Below are 15,284 nucleotides of genomic sequence, written 5' to 3'. Positions count from 1 at the left end.
AGTTGGGAAGCTCAGAAGGGAATCCCCACAGATCTTAAATCCCCAGAGGCTAGTGTGGGGATTTCACTGCTGGGTTTATTTGCAGGGTAGAGAAAGAGATTAAACAACGCTTGTAAAGATGACTCAGCATCGGGACTATGGGTCAGTCAGTTTAACCTGGAGAAAATGGTCTTGTCTGCCATTTTATTCATTCTTTCTCTCATTCCCTCCATCCCCTTTTTATCTCTACCTGTGAAAGAGGTCAGGTAATTGTCGCTGCTTTACTGAAGAAGCGCCCTAGTCTCTGCTTGTGTGTAGAATGAGATGGACGTGTGTGTAGTTGTGTTTCTGAGTGTGTGTTTGTATGTTTCGATGAGAAAATGATAGAAATGGGGGTGGTGAGGAAGAGACAGATAAATGGAATGAGAGATGTGGTGTCGGCCCATTACTAGGCCATTGTCTGCCTGGTGTCTGCGGACTCATCACAGAGCTGTCAATGCTCTGATTGGCTGAGTGTGCCCACCATTCATCCCTGACCCTCCCCTCACAGGACACTTCAGTCTCTTCACTGCTTTATGCCACCACACGCGCACACACACACACACACACACACACACACACTGAAATTCTTAAAATCATAAAATCATTACAGGACAGTTAGAAAATGAAAATTCCAGCAGTGTCATGTGGAGTGACATATTATTAATCTAAAACTTTTTTTAAACATCATTTTAAATTCTTCTATAATTGTTATCATTCAAAAGTTTGGGGTCAGTAAAATTGTTAAATTCAATTAATCAAGTGTCAGTAAATATATTTTTAACGTTACAAAGATTTATATTTCAAATATATGCTGTTCTCTTGAACTTTCTATTCATCAAAAATCCGGAAAAAAACATTACACAATTGTTTTCAACATTGATAAACAAATCAGCATATTAGAATGAGTTCTGAAGGATCATGTGACAATGACAATTGGACTAATGATTGTTGAAAATTCAGCTTTGCTATCTCAGGAGTAAATTAAATTTTGAAATATGTTTTTTTGTTGTTGTAATTTTCACATTGTATTTTTGATCAGATAAATGCAGCCTTGATGAGCATAAAGGCCTGTTCACACTAAGGACGATAACTGTAATGATAATGGAATAGTTCTAAAATAATGTACTTCTAAAAAATCATTCTAAATATAATAGAATAGCAGTCTACACGACAACAACGGCACAGAAGAACGATATCACTGAAATCACTTTCAGAATGATTTTTTCCAGCTGATGAATGAGAAAAACAATGACAGCTGGAGTATTTAAAGTGGCAGATGACAACACTGCATGATAAACAGAATGATATCGTCCGCGGATGTGGAATCTAATATTGTTATCTTTATAATTATTGTTCTTTGTGTGAATGGGCCTTAAGAAACTTCATTTAAAAACATTTTTTAAAAATCCTACCGGTAATGTGGATACACTTTTTATGGCATCATATTAATTGAGACTGCATGCAAAATTTGCACTTTTTTTAGCTTTTACAAAATAATTTTTGCTTTGTTTCACAGGACCTTCGGAAAAGATTACAAAATTATCCTTTACAGTATAGCTGAGACAAACATTGCCCCTTATTCAGTATGTAGAGCTAAACCTAAAATCTTTATGTCGAAGGTTCAACCTGACTGTGAATGTGTGATTTCTGAAGCAGAGTTTTATTTATAATAACGTGCAAATTAATTATGAAGGAAGGACTAACATTTTGTCTAAAAGTTGCATTCAAAATCTACTTGCCTCCAAAAATGTAAGAAGGCACAGATTTCAGTTTATATGGGCATTACACTTCTTTACTGTAATCTGCTATAGCTCATCACCAGTACTAAATAACAGGAGTGGGAAACTTTACAAAAACACACATTAGCAAGGTGTCATTGTTTGTCCCTTTCCTAAGTTATGAAAATGGCTATTTGCAGTACTCCTCCTTCCTTTGCTCCTTGCATGGCACGTTTTTCAGCAGTTAGGATTTGGGCATGTGTTATGTTGGGCCATAGGGGTGTTGAGGTGTTGCCTCCCGCGGGCTCCACCCCTGCTGAGGTGTTAGCGGAGGTGCTTAATCTGCCTGATGGGATGTTGAGCATAAACACTTCTCCTTCAATTAGAGATCAGCTCGTGTCAATGGCGGAAATGGCGACCTGTTAGCAGCCCGACCTGTCAGCTCGCTGCCGGCCCGTATCAACAACAGCTCCGGGACAGGAAGTCTGTCAGCTGGAAGCGAACTAGCCGTCCCGCTCTTTAACATCCCCGTCCCCCTCACACCTTCACTGGCAGCTTATATACAGTTTGTTACCCTTGCTAACGGCCACAACGCGCACGGACACCTAAAAACACTGCCACCTCGACTCTCACTCGTTTTCTTACAGTTCTCGGGATGGACTGCCTTTATAATGCATTAGTGTAATGCCACTGACAGACATATTGTGTCTCATTCAGTTCAATTGTGTGATTAATTTGAACTTCTCACCCAGTTCATAACGCATGCCATACACACATGAATTTGTGCTTTACCTTGTTATAATGTTTATGAATTTGGAGTATTTTAAATAAGCGACCACATGCTTGAGGTTACGTCATTTGCATAGAATACGCCCAAACCATCTCCATCTTGTACAGCATTTCGTCACTCACAGCAAACATATGACACTCTCTAAAGACACGCTCGCCTGAGAGCACACGCAGAAACATCCTCAAGCGATACTAATTGCCATCCTCAAAACCAGTTTAAACACAATAAAGAGCTTTAATACATACCCAGATATTATAGACCGCTCATTAGCAACAAGTATCTGCGTTTTTTACACAGAGGAACCTTGAAGCTATTATGCACCTTTTCTTACTCTATAGCCTAAATTATGAAATATAGATATTTTTGCATAAATTGCATCCTAAATTTAGAGGAAAGTTCTTTATGAAAGTGTATCATGATTTTTTATTATTAAAACGTTCACACACACTTATTGAATGAGACTCAATGTGTTATTTTAAAGTGGCCTTTATTATGGTGAGATCTGTCATTCCTCCATCTCTCTCTTTTCTCTCATTTTTTCCTTCCTTCTTGTGGGTCATGTAGCGCTCTTCAGGAGCATGTTCGCTAGACAAAACGGTAATGAAACATGAACCTTTTGTTTGCTCCAGAGTGTTTATGGATGTTTTCATGATGAGTTGGCTCAGGGTTTGTCTACTGTGATGGCCCTTTTCCTCAAAATAAGCCAAAACCGACACTCTTTGATAGACAAAAGAAATAAACAACAAATAAAATACTAGTGAAGTATTTATGCCTCCATAATTTTAGTGAATATCTGTGTGTGTATGATTTGTGTTTGTGGCATGAGCATGTGCGCTTGAATGTGTGTTACTGTGAACTCGAAATTTGACTGTCTAAGTAGATTTTCAGTTTTGAGAAGGCCTAGATGTTTTTGCAAAGAAAAACAAAACATTCTTAAACGCAGTTCTCACTGTCCTCAAAGCCACAGTTGCACAACGTGAGTGTTATTTGTGGGAAATATTGTGGATATTTTTAGTTTGTGCCGTATGTCTCCAAGTGCACAAGCCAGGTTTATTAAACCACACACTCCGAGGTATACAGAACACAAAGCAGATACCCGCTATCATTGTCTGGCAGAGATCTGATTTCAATGTATTCAAGTGTGTGAGTGAAAGAGAAAGAAATATTGTGTTTATTTTAGTGTCCCCACTTACGTCTGTCTGCTGTACAGACTCATAGCCCTAATGGAGGCTTGTTTCATAAGCCAACTGTTCCTAAAACTTCCTATTTAACCTCTGCTTAGTATCACTGACAGGATTTGACTTTTTAGTAGTCTTAAGAGTTAGTGATTTGAACAACCCCTAACCTAAGTATTAAACTTCAGCGTGTAACTCATCCATACTGTTTGTGTTATGGACATTTGTCTGATCTGTACTGACTCAATTGTGGGTGTGTGCTGTCTTTTTCAGATATGGACGAGTGTGAAAACGACTACAATGGCGGATGTGTCCACGACTGCATCAATATCCCCGGGAACTACAGGTGCACATGCTACGATGGATTCATGCTGGCAGACGACGGGCACAACTGTCTTGGTAAGACGCTAGAGAGAAAAACACACACTCGGTTGCCTCTCTTGACGGATTTACAGATGAGCTACTCCCTTGTAATCTCTTTGCCCGGCTAACGACCTCTGTAATGACCCCCTCCGCATACGTAAACAAATCAGCCTCAGCGATCTTTCCGTGCAGCGCCTCGGAAAAGGCCAGCCGAGTGCGTCTAGCGCCAGTATTCCATCCCCGTTCTGACAGGAGCACGCCAACAGGAACCTTGCGATTATTTTCATCTCTTAAAAATGTCACCCAAATGTCACCAGTGGTGCAATCGCCTCCAATTCCCAGAAATCGGCAGTCAGGTCCGATGTTTATGTTAGCGGTTAAAAATGGAAGTAGGGGAAGAAAAGGCTGAGAGAAAATTAATAACTTGGCATCTCATATTTATTGAAATAGTTCAAAGATGAAATTCCATGACCCGGAGAGTTAGGTCCTGGTCTCATGGTTTTTGCTGGATTGCTGTGGGGATTCAGGAATTCGTTAAAAAGTGTGTTTTTTGTAGCGAGTCCGTCTGCGTTACTGCTCTAAGTGAGTGCAGATGTGTCTTTGGTCGAAAGCGACTTATCAACCTGAAGTGTGGTGGCTCTATAGTGTCACTGTGACCACGTGTTTCAGTGTAGCGAGAGATAAAGAGAGAGAAGACAGCGATGGTGTTCGTCTTAGCAGCTGGATGAAGAACTTGAACCGCTCTCATCTCATCTCCTCTCTGCTCACATAATCCAAAGCAAATATGTGTGCCGAGCGGAGTTTCAGGATGCTGAGGTCATCACTTTTTCATTAGACGTTGTAATGATGATGGATCCCAGAGCAGGACATCAGGGCTCAGACCTTCAGAGACCTTTAGCGCCTCCTCTGCCTTGCTACAACAGCTTGCACAATTTCATCAGATGTTTTTTCCTAATATTTTTCCATTTCAAAAGAGAACTGTGATGTACAGTGATGACATCAAATAGTAATACTATGGTTTTTTATATTACGTACTACTTGATGTAGGTAATTTCCAACGCGATCTTCGTAAGTATTGTACTAGTTGGCGATTTCGTATGTACAATTAAACGTATGATTTGTAGGTAAAGTCTGTGTCCATGAATGCTTTTTTCCCCCGAGGCTAGTGTATTTTTCCAATTGGTTTCAATGGGAGTGCTGTGTCTTTTACAACGCCAGCAACTTGACGAGGTGCTTGACGAGGTCTAGTGTTTTTTTTTACGGTCGAGAGTTGAAGAATATTAAACTTTGAGTAAAACACAGCGCTCATCAATGTCACTTTTTACCCAGTCGTCCAATCACAGTGAAGGAGGGACGGGACAAATACCACAGTGACCAACCGCCACATCCTGCTGATGACAACAAGAGGCACAACAGTGGAACAAAATCATTGAAAACAAGAGCAAATGCTGAATTTTTACATTCAGAAACAAACTGTCTGGGAAATCAGATTGTAACACTTCCACAGATATTTCGTATATAGCACATATAGAATAAAATACTCTCAAGCGCCCACATCAAGACAGAGCGCTGGTGTTTTCAGCTGGCTAAAAACTTTGTATGATCTGAGTGATTTGTAAAACATGACCATGAAGGTCCACCTCTAATCACACCCCAGTTGACAATATTGTATGAATATTGGCCAATGAAAGCTGTGATGGAGTCCAGACCTTCTGCTGTCAGTCTGAAGGTCTGGCTACGTGTGACTTGTGGAACATAAGCAGATTGCACACAAAAAAACGTATGAATGAGATTGTACAAATTCATTAGAAATCGAAACCAATTTACTAAAATACTTACAAACTGTCATCATTTCTGTGCCACTAGAAGCACTAACAGAACATATGAAAAGAAATGAGTGTTTGCAAACAGTCCCTTCGATTTCTATTCTTAGGCCAAAAAATAGCCCCGCCTCCAAATCACACAATTGGTTGAGCCAGTATTGCGAAAATTTGCTCTTCATTTTGTTGCAATTGTGCGAACAAAGTCAGGCAGTTCAATGCGTTCATGTTAATCTGAACAAAATCACTTGAATGCATGTCTTCTATGCTTTCTGAATTCATAGGTATAAACTTGAACAGATTGGCCTTAAACAAGCAAGGTGATTCTAGTGACGTGGGGATTACACAACACACATTTAATGACTTCCAAATTCATGTACCATAGAATTTACATTGTACTCCCAGGTATTTCTTAGAATACTATGGTACTATGTCCAAAAAACCAAGGTATTACCATAATACATTGTCTTAAACTGTGATAATGCTATATGTTACTCTATCTCTATGACTCTATCCTTCATAATCAAACCATTCTTTACTTTCTCTAACTTTTCTTTTTATCCTTCTTCTACTTAAAATCTCTCTCTTTCTTCCATTCTGTCTTTGCACACACTCTCCCTCTCTCTCTCTCCGCATTTTCTTGGTTATCTTGGCTGTGGGTCTCTTTGGAGTAACTCCAGGCTGTTTCCCTAGAGGCGATAGACTTGCCTTCTATTTGACATCTTTATTGTGGAATGTCTCAAATACAAGCCTAAATGATGGCTCTGGGAACTAAGACAAGGCCGTAGAGGGCCATCAGCGGCATTGCGGGGGCTCTCCTGTCCGAGCCCCCCTCCTTCTTCTGCTCTTGTTATGCCTTTCCCTCCGCTTCCAGTTTTCTGTCTGACTCGCTACTTTTCTATTCCCCTTTTTTCTGTCTTGTCCTCTCTCTCGGATTTAATCTGTTTCTGTCTGTCTTTGTCTCAGCCCCTGTCCTCCACCTCTACCTAGAAATAGATTGACACAGAAAAAGTGAATCATTTAGAGATTTTACTCTCCTTGTCCTCTTCTTTGACTTGCATGCAGTATCAGTCACTTTAATCTTCGTTTGAGAGGTTAAATGAATGATTTGTGGCTTAAAGTCTATTACCACATAAAATGATTCCAACTTGTCCCTCAGTTTTTAAAAAAGGGCTAAAATTGCCTTTTGATCTTAACTTGTGCTGAACTCTAAACACTCAATGTAACACTTTCACACACAGATGTCGTCATATGGCACTTTGTAATGTTTCCTCCTCATGTTTCCTCCTCTCTTATGTCTGCTTAATGCTGATGTTTCTCATTCACACATCATCTGTGTGTGTTTGTTTGCTCTTTCAAAACCTCATTCATTCTCATTGGCGCTTTACCGTCATATGAAGTGTTGTCATAGCACCCCTCATGTTTCTCACTGGCATGTGTGCGCATTATATCAAGTTCAGATGGAAGTGAAACCTACAAACTATTGACCTTCTCGAAAGGTTAAATGAATCATGTTTATGACGACCTTTTCCTCTAATCTCTTTTTTGTCTATTTGACATTCTCTTTCCATTTAATTTTCTCCAAGTATGTATTGCTTAACCTTTTCCAACTCACTTCTAGATAATTAATGGCTTCTTTTAACTAAATTTTTACATTTTCTGATGAAAATGCGATTGGCGTCTGATCATACAAAACTTTGCATCACAAGGATGTTGAGGATGGTTGCTATGTAGTTATTAAAGTGTTTTAAGTGCTTGCTAGGGTGTTAGTTTAAAAGTATAATATCATAAATCTTTGTGTAAGCTGCAGTTACAAGAAGTTTTGAAATGGGCTTCCATAGATCTTAGCTATTTAAAAGGACATTATGTGAGGGGCTAAGCCATTTGGCATAACATTTTAAAGCAACTTCAGAGACAAATGGCCAGAAAGTGTATGACTTGTATTCACTGTACTTGGGCTATAGTTAGATTATTTTCAGCCACCAATAATAGTACTCGGTTTAAAAGTAGTTTTGTTTAAAACCATTCCACATATACCCAACCAAAAGTAATAGCACATAGGATGAGCAATAGCAATAGTGATGCTTGCCTTAATGTGGCTTGTGCCACTGATTACACTCTGCATAAACACACACACACATTCACAGAGTGTGTTCAAACAAACCTACTGAGCGCTAACCAAACCGCAAGCTCTTTGAAATGGGACGGAAATCAGTGCTGTGGCTTGTCTGCCTGGCTGATCTTGTGTAGGAAGTCGTTTTAGATCTCCACATGTTAACAAGTTAAAGCTTTAATTGATTTAAGATTGGCTAATGGGGAGCTGATTAAAGAGCGTTTTACTGCAGTTCCTCTGTCTTTTTCATTTCCATTCTTATTTGTTTTCGCTCTATGTGCAGGCAGCTGGACTCAATGTGTTGATCATTTGGCCCTTTTTTATGAATGCCTGCGTTGCCGCTGCTGTTTATTTATCTTTTGGCTGCTTTTCCCCTCTCGTTCCAACATCAGAATGGGAGAAGAGAACTCATATAGTTAGAATTACAACTCGGGTGATGTTGTAACTGAGGTCACTTTAAACAAGAGAATTCTCAGTATTCTGTTGAGTTGTGTTCACTTCACTTCGATTCACTTCACTTCACTTAAATTCAGGTCTCTTCCGTTCTCTTCCCTTCTATTGAATTCATTTCACTTCATTTCTATTTTATTTTGTTCTGTTTGTGTTGCTTCGCTTCACTTCTTCACGTCACTACTGTTCTGTTCTCTTGGCTTTGCTTCACTTGTGTTCTGTTCACTTCTGTTGAGTTAATTTCTCTTCACTTCCATTTTGTCCTTTTCTGTTTGTCACTTCACTTCGCTTTACTTCTGTTCAGTTTACTTCACTTCACTTCACTTCACTTCACTTCACTTCACTTCACTCGTGTTCTGTTGTTCTCAATTCTTTTTAAGTTCATTTCACTTCAATTTTGTTCTGTTCTGTCCTCTTCTGTTCTGTTAACCTTTGTTGAGTGAATTTCACTTCACTTCTATTTTGTCTTGTTTGGTTTGTCGCTTAACTTTGCTTCTGTTCAGTTCATTCCTTCATTTCACTTCAATTTTGTTCTGTTCTGTCCTCTTCTGTTCTGTTAACTTCTGTTAAGTTAATGTCACTTCACTTCTATTTCGTCTTGTTCTGTTCATTTCGCTACTGTTCTGTTCTTACTTCACCTCCGTTTACATCTGTTGAGTTAATTTCACTTCACTTCTGTTCAGTTCTTTTGTGTTCTGCTCACTTTTTGTTTCCCCCCTCCATTCAATAGACATGTTCAGTTTACTTCTGTTACATTTAGTTTTCTTCACTTCACTTTCTCTTCACTTCTGTTCTTTTCTGTTCAGTCTTATTCTCACCTCTTACTCTTTGATTTTTTGTTCTTTCACTTTTGTGCTGTCCTCTTCCACTCTTAATTTCCTCCTCCCTCATCCCCTCTCTCTCTCTCTCTCTCTCTCTCTCTCTCTCTCTCTCTCTCTCTCTCTCTCTCCCTCCTGTTGTGTCATGTCATCTTAGATCTTTTCCAAATTAAAGTTTACACAAGAGCAATCAAACAAAACAAAAGCATTCTAGTTTAAACTCGCAGGCCGGGATGCCAGGGCTCTTGTTTAAATTTTGGCAGAGAGTGCCTTAATTGAGAGATGACAGCTGAAATGTTATTTTTTCCCCTCCTTTTAAAGCAAGAGAGTGCTGTCACACTGATGATATCTGTTTCCATTTCCACATTAAACACGGCGCACACAACACGCTCGCAGCTATAGAGTCACTCGAGACAGAGGCAGCCAGCATGTCTTCTCCAAACCCTCCTATCAAATATTACTCTTGTCCGTAAATAAGAAGCAAGCCACAACGACTGGATTGTAACATGTGGCAATAAAGAGATAAAAGCTTGTGATCTGGGTGGCCTTATATGCGATATTTCCCTGCATCTATTCCGGCAACCTACAAAATAGCAACATGTAATTTTATTAGAAGGGTCGAGGTGAAATATCAACCACAATGTTGCATTAAAGAGATACTCCACTTTAAAATGAAAATTCTGTCATACTCGCCCTCATGTTGTTTCTGTATGAATCTCTTTCTGCTGAACAGAAAGGAAGATATTTAGAAGAATATCAGTAACCAGAAAGTTTCTGGTCCCATTGACTTCCATAGTAGGAAAAAATATATACTATGGAAGTCAATGGGACCAGAAACTGTCTGGTTACTGATATTCTTCTAAATATCTTCCTTTCTGTTCAGCAGAAGAAAGAAATTCATACAGGTTTGAAACCACATGAGGGTGAGTATATGATGACAGAATTTTCATTTTAAAGTGGAGTATCCCTTTAATACTTTAAATACTGATAAACACTGTAAATGAAGATTGCAAAATGACACCGTTGTCAACATGTTTCATTTTTTTTTAAAGAAATTAATACTTTTATTCAGTAAGGACATATTAAATTCTGTGTCTTTAGCAGTTAATCATATCTGGGAATCAGGAAACTTAAAGTATTTATTTGCTCTCTTAACCGCTTCTGTCTAGGACAAACAATTGAGACATTAATGAGATCTCAATTGGGATTGTTCTTTCCTAAAAGTTTGCTTAAGTATCTTGAGCTCCGTTTATGCGGTTATTAAAGCAAAATCTGTTTGATTTAACTCAAATTATATTATGCTGGTAATGTCATTCATAATTAAATTAAATAAATCAATGTGAAATAGAAACGTTTTCACTAGAAATCTCATATTTTTAAACCCGACTATGTGGTACAAAAAGCTTCGGTTCCTGTGGAAGACAGGGATTCCTCTGTGGACGAGGGCATAAAGACCCCCTCTCTCGAAGGGTACAGTAGGACAGTAAATGCCTTGCTGTCCTGGATGTGTTACGAGATGCCCCTGCGGATGCTAAAATAAGAGTTATGTCGCCAGGTAAAGCCAGGAGCCACATAATAAACCACTGTGACCAAATTAAACCATGAAAAGTGGTTGTGTTTGCATGTTGTGAATGAGTGTATGAATGCATGTCCTACATTCATGCATGTCTTTCGGCTGATGCATTTTGGTTTCATCGTTACTTATTAGGACGTCACAAGGAAGAAATAAAAAAAGGATAGAATGTCCAGACATTAGCTATAATGTTAGCCTAAAAAAAGTGTACAAAACAATGAGATCCACTCAGGACACCAAAGCCAGAGTTCGTAAGTCAGTTAGTCTCCATTAGCACAGCTGATTTAGCTTGTAACGCTACATGGGATGTTGTTGAAGTCAGTGGGCAGATGAGTGTGCTTTTGTGCCGCTAACAGCTGTAGAGGTCTTTACATACACAAATAAAGAGCTCGTAAAACTCGCCGCCTCTCAACACACTCCAGAAAGACAGGGCTGTAAACACAAACACACGTCCACATTAGGTGTCACACAACATGTAAATGAAACAGACACTGCAATCTCTCTCCATACACAACAGTCACTTTGAGCATGTTTGTGAATGCAGCGCTGGTAATTCATCTATAACAGTTGAGGAAACCAACGCCTCATTTACCAAAGCTTTGATGCTCATTCAGCCTTCCAGTGTACAACATTCAATAGTTTTATAAGTGGCTTGTAAACAACAGAACCAGATTATACTAAACAGGCTGACAACGCATACTCTTACACTCGATCATGTGTTCTGACACATACAGGATGCAGGGAAGTCAGGCGACACAGATTCAGCTACTTTTGTTGAATATAGGCTGCGATCAGGCTGTAGTGAAGCGATTCAGAGAATCAAATACCAGAGGAAAAAATCTATGTGATCTTAAACTTTATTAATTATAATAACATGGCAAGTTTTTAATTATATGACACTAGAAAAAATATGTAGCACTCCAAACAGGAAAAGAGTCCTGGTAATGCAGGTCCTTGTACTACAAATGCGTAGAGCCAATGGTATATCGAAGAATGAACAAAAAGGTTCATAAGTTTTTAATTATAAAAATTTAATGACCAATCAGCCCATTCATAAACATTACATGATCTTTTTTAAATTACCCTACTATATTGCTTGCAATGTCTGTCTAGTATTGTAGTACAATAATTTTTATGAGGACATGCAAAACATTTCTTTCGTTCTTCTCTTTTTGTTCAGTCTAGCTTTGACATTTCCCACATTAAAGCATTATTTAATAAAGCATTTTAAAATCACAGTTATACATTTTTTAAAACATTTTTTTCTGTCTTGCTGCTAGTTATTTAATTTTATTATTTATTTTTAAATTTTACTTTATTTTATTTCAATCTTTGAGTAATACTACCATAATTTACTTATGCATGTCTATTTAAATTGTAGGTGAATTAATTACAAAGTTAAGCTCAAAACTTAAAGGGATAGTTCACTTTGAAATTAAATTTTGGTATGTTTTAGCTTACCTCAAGGGCATCCAAGATGTAGGTGTCTTTGTTTCCACAGTAGTTTCAATTTGGATATTTTTAGGTCAAACTGTTCTTGTCTGTCAGTCATATAATGCAGGTCTATGGTCACTGTCTCAAAGAGCATGCACAGAGAAGTCCAAATTAAAACAATTCCCCATCGTAAGTACACATTGATGGCCTAAGACACAAAACGAGCGGTTTGTGTGAGATAACGAACAGTATTTATATCGGTTTTTACCTCTTGTACACTTTCCGGCGCTTGCGCAGACTAAGCCAGAACGCGTGCACATGTCACACACCAGGAAGCGCGCGTGCCCTCAGATCACTTGGACGTGGTTGTGTAGAGGTAAAACCGATATAAATACTGTTCGTTTTCTCACACAAACCGCTCGTTTTGTGTCTTAGGCGTTAGGCCATCAATGTGTACTTACGATGGGGAATTGTTTAATTTGGACTTCTCTGTGCTACTCTTTGAGACAGTGACCATAGACCTGCATTATATGACTGAGAGACAAGAACGGTTTGATCTAAAAATAACAAAATTGAAACTACTGCGGAAACAAAGACACCTAAATCTTGGATGCCCTTGAGGTAAGCTAAAACATACCAAAATTTAATTTCAAAGTGAACTATCCCTTTAAGGTTTGAGTAATACTACCAGAATTCACTGGTCTATTAAAATTATATGTATATATGATTTCCAACATTTTTGTTTGTGTCATTTAGTTTTGTTTGGTTTCATTTAAGGTTTGAGTAACACTACTAGAATTCACTTACAGTATGTTGTCTGTTCAAACGATAATGTAAATTCCAAACATGTTTTGTTTTGTTTTCGTTCTTCGTTTTGTTTTGTTTGTTTATGTCGTCTATTCAAATGATAGCTGTATGTATTCCAGACGTGATCTCCTTTAATGGTCTTCCAGTGTCTATGGTGGTTATGGCCCTGTTAACTTTAGCCTGAGGTGGAAAAATGTTAGCAAACATTCAGCAGAAACCTTTTTTAATTTAAATGATAGACGGGCCAATGAGAATGACAGGACACATAGCTGGAAAAGTGACGTGTGACAGAAGAGTGGCAGTGGTAGTACATAATAGCACCCCTGAGAGAGAGAGAGAGTTATGGGCTGCCGACTCCACAGAGGCAGGTTGCTGTGTTAGGGCTGCATAAAACTCACTCATGTGTGTTACTGGTCTCCAGTGTCACGCTGTTACTCAAACCAACACACCCACAATTGCCATTTATAGAGCTATCAAAGACACAGCAATGGGCAAACACACATTCAGATGGACATTGATTTATGATACTCGCATCTAAACAGCTTTAAAAAGTTTATCCTTCATGCTTTTAACAATTTATCTAATTCTACTGATGGTTTGGATGACAGATATTGTATTCATGTTCTTATTTTAATGTATTATGTGCATCTGTTTACTGGTTTATTTGTCTGGTAGATGTGTTTGAAAACTGGAATATCAAACTACTCATTTAATAAACATCTTCAGTAGCCGCAGAGAGGAAATCAAGGAAAATCATCTCCGGATAAACAAACACTGTTGCAAATACCTGAGCTGAGCCGGCTTTGGTTACGCAGAGAGAAGGAGGATGGTTTTTCCCAGATCCTTGTGCTTGAATGCCCATGTTTGTGTGCCTTGTAATGACCGTGTGTGTTTGTGTCTCTCTAGATGTGGACGAATGTATGGACAACAACGGCGGCTGTCAGCAAATCTGCGTCAACACTATGGGCAGTTATGAGTGCCAGTGCAAAAACGGGTTCTTCCTGAGTGACAACCAGCACACCTGCATCCACCGCTCGGACGGTGAGTCTCGTCCTGCTAATACTGCACACTGTCCTGGCCAGCTGTGACCGAAACAAACCAGACATTTCGTTTTTTAGCTTGTTTTTGACGTTTTATTGTTGCTTCGCCTGCAGTCAAATGTCTTTGGTCTAAAATCACGGCCGGTTTGTGAATAAATTTGTGTCAAAAAACTGTTCAAGTACTGAATAAAATATAAAATGTTAGGGAATAAAAAAACTTTAAAAAGGGAGAAAAATTACTTTAAAGCTAATTAATTTATATTATATTATATTATATTATATTATATTATATTATATTATATTATATTATATTATATTATATTATATTATATTATATTATATTATATTATATTATATTATATTATATTATGCTTTGTTATGTTATATATTATATTATATTATATTATATTATATTATATTATATTATATTATATTATATTATATTATATTATATTATATTATATTATATTATATTATATTATATATAAAGGAGCTGCAAGTTAATACATAAATAGATAAAAAATATAACTTAACTTTTAGGACTTTTTTATTTAAAAGAAAAAGTGAAAAAACACTTTAAAGTTAAAACTTACAGTAACTTATCTTTGGTCACTACTCACTATATTAAGATATTAAGATATTATTATTTTATACACTTTAAGCTGCAAAATGTATTAATGCATAATATAGCTTTTCCTAGGTATATCCTTATATCATATGCATTTTGAGTTGTGTACTTTATGAAAAGTGATCCAGTCCCATACTAAAAGTTGTGATTTACGTCTGTCATTTTGTCACTTTTGCTGTTATTGATGACAGAAGAATAACTCTCTGCTGGAAGCTTGTCGTGTCCTGTTAGGCCATTTTCTTCTTCTGATTAAGTGTCCATGTGTACTCTGTCATTCTCACTGTGGGTTCAGAACAGCATCTCACTTCTGACTGACTTCTGACAGTCCTGACCCTGGACAGAGCTGAGGGTCAGAGGTGGAAGTTGAAGACTTGAACGCGCAGGCGGCCAGTGGGCATGTCTTTGTGTGTGGATGGTGCATGCATGCAGTTCAAATGCATGGTAAAGTCAGTCATGACGTATGTATGTGTGTAGATCATGCGACCCTCTTGTGCTTTCTCATTCCGCCTGTCAGAATTAACTAATGATGCTTCT

At 38.0% G+C, this 15,284-nt stretch overlaps 1 protein-coding gene across 2 annotated transcripts in view; it reads left to right on the top strand.

Moving 5' to 3' along the window:
* scube1 (signal peptide, CUB domain, EGF-like 1) overlaps nucleotides 1-15,284 on the top strand; it is a 65,956-nt gene that overhangs the window by 5,753 nt on the left and 44,919 nt on the right. For both annotated transcript variants that reach the window (XM_081364204.1, XM_081364203.1), the window contains exons 3-4: nucleotides 3,978-4,103; nucleotides 13,989-14,123. In XM_081364204.1, the coding sequence (XP_081220330.1) occupies nucleotides 3,978-4,103; nucleotides 13,989-14,123 (261 nt within the window). The remainder of the gene's footprint in view (nucleotides 1-3,977; nucleotides 4,104-13,988; nucleotides 14,124-15,284) is intronic.

The sequence above is a fragment of the Scardinius erythrophthalmus genome, assembly GCF_964197995.2.
Source record: "Scardinius erythrophthalmus genome assembly, chromosome: 4".
Classification (NCBI taxonomy): Eukaryota; Metazoa; Chordata; class Actinopteri; order Cypriniformes; family Leuciscidae; genus Scardinius; species Scardinius erythrophthalmus.
The sequence above is the reverse complement of the archived record's forward strand: the minus strand, read 5'-3'. Positions and strand labels throughout refer to the sequence as shown.